Source organism: Cetorhinus maximus, chromosome 7 (genome assembly GCF_964194155.1).
Source record: "Cetorhinus maximus chromosome 7, sCetMax3.hap1.1, whole genome shotgun sequence".
NCBI lineage: Eukaryota > Metazoa > Chordata > Chondrichthyes > Lamniformes > Cetorhinidae > Cetorhinus > Cetorhinus maximus.
This window is the reverse complement of record NC_135885.1, coordinates 146,216,868-146,227,347: the sequence shown is the minus strand read 5'-3', so window position 1 is coordinate 146,227,347 and position 10,480 is coordinate 146,216,868. Positions and strand designations below refer to the sequence as shown.

At 53.1% G+C, this 10,480-nt stretch overlaps 2 protein-coding genes across 4 annotated transcripts in view; one reads left to right on the top strand and one right to left on the bottom strand.

Annotated features, from left to right (window-relative positions):
• Positions 1-3,743: 3,743 nt before the first annotated feature.
• ing1 (inhibitor of growth family, member 1) lies at positions 3,744-8,250 on the bottom strand. Its single transcript, XM_078546086.1, has 2 exons — positions 7,943-8,250; positions 3,744-4,981 (listed from the first exon to the last, which is right to left on the bottom strand). Exons 1-2 carry the CDS (start codon positions 8,076-8,078, stop codon positions 4,287-4,289), a joined length of 831 nt encoding a protein of 276 aa, XP_078402212.1. The 5' UTR covers positions 8,079-8,250; the 3' UTR covers positions 3,744-4,286.
• A 1,434-nt stretch (positions 8,251-9,684) lies between these two features.
• Positions 9,685-10,480, top strand: part of cars2 (cysteinyl-tRNA synthetase 2, mitochondrial) — a 60,223-nt gene continuing 59,427 nt past the window's right edge. For 2 of the 3 annotated variants that reach the window (XM_078546083.1, XM_078546082.1), the window contains exon 1: positions 9,685-9,956. In XM_078546083.1, coding sequence (XP_078402209.1) covers positions 9,778-9,956 — 179 coding nt within the window. In that variant the 5' untranslated portion in view covers positions 9,685-9,777. The remainder of the gene's footprint in view (positions 9,957-10,480) is intronic. The other variant, XM_078546084.1, reaches the window with a different exon arrangement.

Below are 10,480 nucleotides of genomic sequence, written 5' to 3'. Positions count from 1 at the left end.
ACCCTCCATCGTGTTGTGTGGCACTACCACCGTGCTAAATGGAATAGATTTCAAACAGATCTAGCAACTCAAGACTGGGCATCCATGAGGCGCTGTGGGCCATCAGCAGCAGCAGAATTGTACTCAAACACAATATGTAACCTCATGACCCAGCATATCCCCCACTCTACCATTACCATCAAGCCAGGGAACCAACCCTGTTCAATGAAGAGTGCAGGAGGGCATGCCAGGAGCAGCACCAGGCATACCTAAAAATGAGGTGTCAACCTGGTGAAGCTATAACACAGGACTACTTGCGTGCCAAACAGCATAAGCAGCAAGTGATAGGCAGAGCTAAGTGATCCCACAACCAACGGATCAGACCTAAACTCTGCAGTCCTGCCACATCCAGTTGTGAATGGTGATGGACAATTAAACAACTCACTGGAGGAGGAGGCTCCACAAATATCCCCATCCTCAATGATGGAGGAGCCCTGAAGCATTTGCTACAAACTTCAGCCACAAGTGCCGAGTGGAAGTCCCATCTCAGCCTCCTCTGGAGGTCCCCAGCATCACAGGTGCCTGTCTTCAGCCAATTTGATTCACTCCATGTGATATCAAGAAAAGGCTGAAGGCACTGGATACTGCAAAGGCTATGGGCCCTGACAATATTCCAGCAATATTACTGAAGACTTGTGCTCCAAAACTTGCTGCGCCCCTAGCCAAGCTGTTCCAGTACACCTACAACACTGGCATCTACCCGGCTATGTGGAAAATTTCCCAGGTATGTCCTATACACAAAAAGCAGGACAAACCCAACCCGGCCAATTACTGCCCCATCAGTCTACTCTCCATCATCAGTAAAGTAATGGAAGGGATCATCAACAGTGCTATCAAGCGGCATTTGCTTAGCAATAACCTGCTCACTGATGCCCAGTTTGGGTTCCGCCAGGGCCACTCAGCTCCTGACCTCATTAAAGCCTTGGTTCAAACATGGACAAAAAACATGAACTCCTGAGGTGAGGTGAAAGTGACTGCCCTTGGCATCAAGGTTGTATTTGACCGAGTGTGGCATCAAGGAGCCCTAGCAAAACTGGAGTCAATGGGAATCAGGGGAAAAACTCTGTTGGTTGGAGTCATACCTAGCACAAAGGAAGATTCCTGTGGTTGTTGGAGGTCAGTCATCTCAGCTCCAGGACATTGCTGCAGGAGTTCCTCAAGGTAGTGTCCTTGGCCCAACCATCTTCAGCTGCTTCATCAATGACCTTCCTTCCATCATAAGGTCAGAAGTGGGGATGTTCGCTGATGATTGCACAATGTTCAGCATCATTTGCGACTCCTCAGATACTGAAGCAGTCCATATCCAAATGCAGCCTGGACAATATCCAGGCTTGGGCTGACAAGTGGCAAGTAACATTCACGCCACACAAGTGCCAGGCAATGACCATCTCCAACAAGAGAGAATCTAACCATCGTCCCTTGACATTCAATGTCATTACCATCACTGAATACCCCACTATCAACATCCTGGGGATTACCATTGACCAGAAACTGAACTGGACTAGCAATATAAATACTGTGGCTATAAAAGAAAGCCAGAGGCTGGGAATCCTGTGATGAGTAACTCACCTCCTGATTCCCCAAAGCATGTCCACCATCTACAAGTCAGGAGTGTGATGGAATACTCCCCACTTGCCTGGTTGAGTGGAGCACCCATAACAGTCAAGAAGCTCGACACCATCCAGGACAAAGCAGCCCACTTCATTGGCAGCACATCCACTCCCTCCACCACCGACGCACAGTAGCAGCAGTGTGTACCATCTACAAGATGCACTGCAGGAACTCACCAAGGCTCCTTTGACAGCACCTTCCAAACCCACGACCACTACCACCTAGAAGGACAAGGGCAGCAGATAGACGGGAACACCACCACCTGGAAGTCCCCCTCCAAGTCACTCACCATCCTGACTTGGAAATATATCGGCCGTTCCTTCACTGTCGCTGAGTCAAAATCCTGGAACTCCTTTCCTAACAGCACTGTGGGTGTACCTACACCACATGGACTGCAGCGGTTCAAGAAAACAGCTCACCACCACCTTCTCAAGGGCAACTAGGGATGGGCAATAAATGCTGTCCCAGCCAATGAAGCCCACATCCAATGAATGAATAAAAAAAGTATATATTATATACTTTGCAGAAATTTCTTCACTTACAGGGTTGTGAATTCTCTACCCCAGAGGGTTGTGGATGCTCCATCATTGAATACATTTAAGGCTGGGATAGACAGATTTTTGGTCTCTCAAAGAGTCACAGGATGGGGAGCAGGTGGGAAAATGGAGGTGAAGCCTAAGATCAGCCATGATTATGTTGAATGGTGGAGCTGGCTCGATGGGCCGAATGGTCTACTCCTACTCCTATGAATATTTAAACAAAGGTAATTACTTAAATATGGCAAATTTAAAAGTTTCAAGTAGGCTAACCTGCAACGAGACATTACTTCGAGATGGTCTAACAATGGTATCTAATCAGGGAGAAAGTTCACAAATTTGGCTCACAGTGGCTAAATGTAAATAGAACATGAGAAATTTATCTGAGCAAATCCTGCTAGAAATGAGGGCATGTAAACATGGCTTCGAACGAAATAGGTCAATCAAGTTGAATTATTGTAAGTCACTGGGCTGATGGATGAAAATCACTCTGTGGACTTTGCATATTTGGAGTTTCAAAGCAGCTGTTGATATAATGCCAGATGGAGTCCTCTGGGGTTAGAGGGCAGATCCAGGGTTGGATAAGGAGTTCGAGAGAATTTACAGGGCTGTCAGGAATGGGAGCAAACTGATACAGGGACAAGTGGAGTTCTGCTGGGCTTAGCATTAAGACCGTTCCACCTCACTTCATATCAATTACTGGCACAGGGCAGGGGAAGGCCAGTATCCCGAGATCTCGGGTGATACGAAAATCTGTGCTGGCGTCAGAATCCTTAAGGAGAATGAGATTAAAATTTGATCTGTGTTGAGGGAATTGGTCCCACACCAGGCAGATAGCATCTGAAGTAAATAAATATACTGCAATGCATGTGGGAGGGGTTAATGCCCGGAATGCTGGGCTCTGAATGAAAGTCTGCTGAGATGGACTGAGGCTTGGGTGTTATAGAATCTACCACAGCGTCACCTTTGGGGATATCTTCATATGCTTTAATGTATTAATTTTAAATTATATTTCATTTATAATTAAATAGGCAAATTTATAATGCAGGAGGAAGCAATGAAGTAGAGTCAGTGAGAGTCTTGCCAGCATTCAAGCAGAGGAGCTGGAAAATGCATATCCGAATGATTACATCACCACCACTGGTGGGAGGGTGTAATTACAGTGTGACTAGTTTACATAGGCAGTTTCCATTGTAAGTGAGGATGTGGGAATTTATTCACAAGTGAAATGAAAATCTGAAACAAGGTGAGATTTTGAAGATAGATACTGGATATAAACACAAGGGCCAGGATTTTACAGCCCCTCCCGCCTGGCCGGATATTACAATCCTGCTGAACTGAATGAAGATTTAAATGACTCACCGCATCCGCTGGGGGTGGGGGGTGCGTGTAGTGGTGGTGGAAATCAGCAGCACAATCTGCGTGGGGAAAAGCTGTAGGTATGGGTCCACCGGTTCCCAAACTACTGCGGGAGAAGTGCAGGAGATGGAGATGGAGATGGCATCATCGCCACCAGTCGCTGGACGAGGCAGAAATCACACGCACCAGTGCCAGGCATTCCATTCGCGAGTTTTTGTTTTATATATATATCACAGCTGTACAGTTTTTGTGTTGAACAAGTAACAATAAAATTATTTCTTACAATATGATTAAAGGCCTATGCTTATGAATCATACACTATACATGAAAAGCTCGCACCTGTACATTTATACAACATCTGAGAAACTAAAAACAAAAGGAGCTATTTCTGATAAATATTTTAATAAAACCATTTCCTCCAATTTGTTTTTTTTTGTCCTGGTGGGGATGAAATGCTGATAATAAAATAAAATGAACACTGACAGTTTTATAATTTTCCCAGGAAAGGGTGTGTTATTTTTACAAAACAGAAACAGTCCATGCGTTGGACACGAGACTTAAAAACCAGGGCTCCTTTATTCCCCGCCCCCCCCTCTCTACTTTGCAAAAAAAATAAAAAATAACTGGTCTCCAGAAGGCATGGCTCCTTCAGATACACTCTCACCATCCTTTCAACTCTCCATAATAAATATACATTAATTTGTGTTGCTGTACAGATAGCAGAAAAGGCTGGTGCTGCAACTACCTGGTGTAGGCCCTTTCCTTTTTGGATTTTTCCAGTGCTTTGTCCATGGTTTTTTCATTCTCCCCCCTGCATTTGGGACAGTACCATTTGCCCTTGGGCTTGTGGTTCAAACTCACACAGGAGAAGTGGAACCACTCAATGGGGCACTCCTCATTGTCGCAGCCAATCATCTCACCGTAGGAGACCTGGTTGCACAGGCAGTAAGTAGGCTCGTTGGGGTCAATAGGCAGGTCCGCCGGAGATGCTTCCCTCTCCGCCTTGGCTTTGGATCTCTTCTTCTTCTTGGACGTCTTGGCTTTCTTTTCCTTCGGCATTCCGGCACTGGCTTCCTCATGGTCGTGGTTGCTGGACGCGTTCTCTCGGTTCTCGTTGTTACGCTGCCTCCTGGACCTCTTGGCGCTGGGTTTCTCTGCCGGAGCCGTGCCCTCGTTCCTGGACCTGTCCAGTGAGGACTTGTTGTTGGCATCGTTGCTCTCTGCACAGTTTTCAAAGAGCTCGACGTGGCTGTCCACTTGCCGACTCCGGTTCTCCACCAGCTCCACCATCTGGTTAACAATCTGGATTTTCTCATCACCTAGCTCCTGGCTCCTGATCAGAGCCCGCTGGATATAATGGAGGATCCGCCTGCGCTGAACTACATCTGTCTCTCTCTTGTGCTTCTCGTAATATTCATCCAGCTCCTTCAGGATGTCTGGAGAGAGAGGAAGCAAAGAAAGACTTTCATTTATATAGCACCTTTCATATCCTATGGGCATAGCAAAGACTTTATGGGCAATGAACTAGTTTTGAAGTGTAGTCACTGTTGCAATGTATGAAAAAGAGCAGCCAATTTACACACAAAAAGATCTCACAGTGATGTGATAATGATTAGATCATCTCTTTCGCTGATGTTGGTTAAGGGATAAATATTAGCCCCAGGACATCAGGGACAACTCATCCCGTTCTTCTTTGAAGTACTGCCATGGGATCCATAATATCCACCTGAGAGGACAGGCAGGGCCTTGGTTTTACATCTCATCTAAAAGACAGCTCCTCCGACAGTACAGCACTCCCTCATTACTGACTCTCCGACAGTGCAGCACTCCCTCAGTACTGACCCTCCGACAGTGCGGCGTTCCCTCAGTACTGACCCTCCGACAGTGCGGCACTTCCTCAGTACTGACCCTCGGACAGTACGGCACTCCCTCAGTACTGACCCTCCGACAGTGCGGCACTCCCTCAGTACTGACCCTCCGACAGTGCGGCACTCCCTCAGTACTGACCCTCCGACAGTGTGACATTCCCTCAGTACTGACCCTCCGACAGTGCGGCACTCCCTCGGTACTGACCCTCTGACAGTGCCACGCTTCCTCGGTACTGACCTCCCGACAGTGCGGCACTCCCTCAGTACTGACCCTCCGACAGTGCGGCGCTCCCTCAGTACTGACCCTCTGACAGTGCGGCGCTCCCTCAGTACTGACTCTCTGACAGTGCAGCACTCCCTCAGTACTGACCCTCTGACAGTGCCACGCTTCCTCGGTACTGACCTCCCGACAGTGCGGCGCTCCCTCAGTACTGACCCTCTGACAGTGCAGCACTCCCTCAGTACTGACCCTCCAACAGTGCAACACTCCCTCAGTACTGACCCTCTGACAGTGCGGCGCTCCCTCAGTACTGACCCTCCGACAGTGCGGCGCTCCCTCAGTACTGACCCTCTGACAGTGCGGCGCTCCCTCAGTACTGACCCTCTGACAGTGCAGCACTTCCTCAGTACTGACCCTCTGACAGTGCGGCACTCCCTCAGTACTGACCCTCCGACAGTGCGGCACTCCCTCGGTACTGACCCTCTGACAGTGCCACGCTTCCTCGGTACTGACCTCCCGACAGTGCGGCGCTCCCTCAGTACTGACCCTCTGACAGTGCAGCACTCCCTCAGTACTGACCCTCCAACAGTGCGGCGCTCCCTCAGTACTGACCCTCTGACAGTGCAGCACTCCCTCAGTACTGACCCTCTGACAGTGCGGCACTCCCTCAGTACTGACCCTCTGACAGATGCTGCCAGACCAGCTGAGTTTTCCACCACTGTTTTTATTTCACACCTCCAGCATCCGCGGTATTTTTCTATTACCTCAAACTTCAGTATTGGCTTTGCTGGTAAATACTTTGTCTAACTTGGGGCAAAACGTTTACCAAAGCGGGAACTTGTAGCCCTGTATCTGAACCAAATGTTTAACCATCTTCTACCTCATGTCATCATCAAGTTCTGGTTCCCAGTGCAAGGCATGTGGATTATTAGCAAAGATCCAGCACCCACAATCTGAATGGGGCAGTTACTGGGAGCCCCACAGGCCAGTGTTTGGATGCTTCCTCTGAGTGTTGAGGGTGAAGGTTGCAGAGGGCACAGGGCAGAGGTCAGAGGGCACAGCTCCCTGGGTGTCAGAGGCAATGGGAAGGAGCCCAGAGGAAACCCCAGCAGTGAAAGCGCTGGTGTTGGGCACCGGGTACACTCGGCCCGAGAGAGGGTAGGCTGGAGCCGGGGGCGGGGGCAGGACTCCCTCCACCCCGCAACCCGCCGCCTCCGCCTCCTACCGACCCCGCAACTGGGGCCAAAATGGAGGAGGTGCCCGGAGGAGGTGGAGCCTCGAGGCGAAGAGGGCCCCGCCCCCTTCCCCTGCAGACTGACAGACATGTTCTCCAATCGGCGGCCGAGGCTCCCACAGGGCTCGGGAACAGTTCGACCAATCAGCAATCGACATCCCCGCCCCCCCCCCCCTCCAGTGATTGGCGGGATCCCCGACCTATCAGTGGTCGTCGCCCGTGAATCAGGAAACGGCGATTGGCCAATGAGGGAGAGGGGTGGGGCTATGGTAATGAGGCGCTGGGAGTATAAATGGCGGCTCTGGAGGGGCCGCAGACAGAGGGAGATGGAGCCTCCAGTCAAGCAACAAGGCAGGGGCCTGGCGGCCTAACCGCCCTTTACACCCGACCGGCACTTCCCGCCACCCTTTCCCCCCAACACCGCAAACAATAACACAAACCCCGGGGCTTAGCGGCTCCTTGAGCCGGGCACAGCCGCCTCGCTCACTCATCCCCGGCTGTGAGGCGGGATCTCCGCCCGTCCCCACCCCCCTCGCTCTGTCCAGTTGCCCCTTTAAAAGAAGCTCCAGGGGAATGGGGGGGAGGAGGGGGTGAGAGTGTCCCCCAGGCCGGGCACAAGCTGCCAGTCCAGCCCAGCCCGGGCTGAGAGCCCAGCCGACAGGAGAAGCTGGCGGAATCCCCCCCCCGCCCCCTATGCCGGTGCCAATGCCCGGCTTCCGCTGCTTTGATGCGGGGGGCTGTGGGGTTGAGATGGGGCTGGGGCTGGGGCTCGGGCTCTCTCCCCGCACCCCCCCCCCTCCCCCGCCGCCCCACTCTGCCTGCAGGACCTTTATTCCTCTTTCTGTCAAAATGGCTGTGTTTTCAAGCTGATCTTTTGTTCCGCCCCAATCCTGACGCTGCAGTTCACTTCTCCCCGCACACACACACACACACACACACTCTCTCTCTGTGTCTCTCTGTCTAACTATAAAAAATAACCATGGCCGGGCCGGGCCGGGCCGGGCCGGAGCGGAGCCGGGTCCGGGTCGGGGCTTTGCAGTGAGGAGCCAGCCCCGGGATTTTTTCCCCCCTTTACCTTGGTATTTTGCATCGATTTCCCTCATCAGAGAGACGTTCCTCTGGAGATCAAAAGGCAAAGACTCGATTGAATCCAGATAATCCTCCACATAGTTCACAACGTGGATCTGCTCTCCGTTCGCAGGACTCAGCATCTTCCAAGCTACATTTGTTATTTGTTGGTGGGGAGGGAGTGAGTGAGTGAGGAGGGTGAGGGAGGGAGGGGGGCAGGGACAGGCTGACTTTCTTTCTTTCTCTCTGTCTCTGTGAAGCTGCTGAAAGCCGTCAGGAGCTGGAGAGGGAGGTCGGGTCTCTCCGGCCTCACTCACCCAACCCCCGGTTGATATTTTTTTTGGGGGGGGGGTGGAGTTGGTGAAGAAAAGCAATTATTAAATAAAAAAACAACACGCCGCAGAGACGGGGGAAGATGAATGGGAAACCTCCCCCCCCCTCCCCGGGTTCAGCAAGGGGTATAACCTCCCTCCTCCTCTCACCCTCCCCTCCCCCCCCCCACACTCCCTCTCCCTCTGTCTCTCAGCACAGTCCGATCCCAATCCTGGAGCACTTGATCCAACGTGGAAACCCGGAGCCCAGTTTGAAACACTTGGGAAAGACTCGGCCAGCACCGCGCATGCGCGCGCCCTCATTAGCATACCACCGCGACGTCAGCGGCCGCCCTCTCCCCTCATTAATTCCATTTAATTTTCACCACCCCCCCCCCCCCCCCGGGCATTTCAGCCACTCGCTTGACGGAAAGCGACTGCCAAAGTGGATTCGGCCGCGCCGCTGCCCTTTGCTCTTTTTTTCTCTGCCAACTCCGGTCATCTTTAACTTTTATCAGTGATTGGCGTGAGGGCGCGGCCAGTCAGGCCTCGCGCCTGGAGACGTCCGGACCAATCGGCGTAGGATTGGAGGGCGGGACCTACCCACAGGCCCCGCCCATCCACCCGGCGGGTTGTCAACAGCCAGGCTGTTCGCACTGCGCATGCGGCGCCGCAGTGGCCTGTGGAAGCTGTAGTTCCGCTGTCCAGCCGGCGCCATGACAACCGCGACCGGAAGGACTACAGCTCCCAGGAGGCAGCGCGCCAGTCTCCTGTCAGATTTGAAATGAGCGGGCAAAAGGCGAACCGGGTCAAAGGTCAGCTCTAGCCGGGCTGGCGGTAACCTTGAGTTGCGTTGATCGAATGGAGGAGGGGCGACACGGTTGCTATGGATGCGCCGGTTGCTAGGCTGTTAAAAGAGATTCCCAGGCGGGAGCTCGGCTTTTCTTTCTCCCTCAGAGGCCGCGGACATCTCGGGTGAGACTCTTCCCCCCCCCCCCACCCCCTGGCTCTGAGACTCTGCCGGGCTGCGGCCGCACCCAGGCTGGGCCCTGTGCTTCGGGCGGAAAGCAGATTGCTGCGGATACTGCAAAACTGAAATAAAGGCACACAATGCTGCAAATACAGAGCCGTTCAAGCAGCATCTGCGGAGAGAGAAAAACCAAGTTAACGTTTCGAGTGGAATATGATTCTTCAACAGAATGGAAGAGTTCATATTCGCCATGTTCAATGTTTCCTCTCGCCACATAAAGCCTTGATGGATGGCAGCAGGAAAAGTGGGCGGGGCCTCGGCTGGGGGCGGGTCCAATCGGATCCGGGGCGGGGATGGCCGTGACCAACTAGATTGGGGCGGGGTCAGGCAGCGCCAATTGGGCCAAGTGGGCGGGCCCAGACGGCACCACCGCCCAGCCTCTGGCCCCACCCCCAGCCAGAAGCTCCGCCTCCTGGCAACCGCCGCCATTTCAGTCCGGGGCCTACTGCACACGCTCCAAGCCGCGCTCGATTAACAGCGCAGCCGCTCTCCCCGAACAGTATGAGGGCGCTGCTGGCCTGGTCTCGAGTCTGGCTCCTGGCCTGGCAGCGAAGGCCGGCCCGACGGTGCAGCAGCAGCTGGCAGCAACCAAGCGGCTACCCCACCGGCCTGCGAGTCTACAACAGCCTGACACGGAGCAAAGAGCCGCTGGTGCTCGCCGAGCCGGCTACCGCCTCCTGGTACAGCACTGCTCAACATATACCTGAGACCGCGGCTTCAAGGCAGGCCCAGTCACGGCTCAGTGGGGCAGCTACACCCGCAACCCCCTGCCCCGTCCCCCCCAATCAAGTGGTAGGGAGTTCACAATAAACCCACTCCAGAGACCCAAACAAAAAATCCAGGCCAACACCCTCAGTACTGACCCTCTGACAGTGCAGCACTCCCTCAGTACTGACCCTCTGACAGTGCAGCACTCCCTCAGTACTGACCCTCTGACAGTGCAGCACTCCCTCAGTACTGACCCTCTGACAGTGCAGCACTCCCTCAGTACTGAACCTCTGACAGTGCAGCACTCCCTCAGTACTGACCCTCTGACAGTGCAGCACTCCCTCAGTACTGACTCTCTGACAGTGCAGCACTCCCTCAGTACTGACCCTCCGACAGTGCAGCACTCTCTCAGTACTGACCCTCTGACAGTGCAGCACTCCCTCAGTACTGACCCTCTGACAGTGCAGCACTCTCTCAGTACCGACCCTCTGACAGT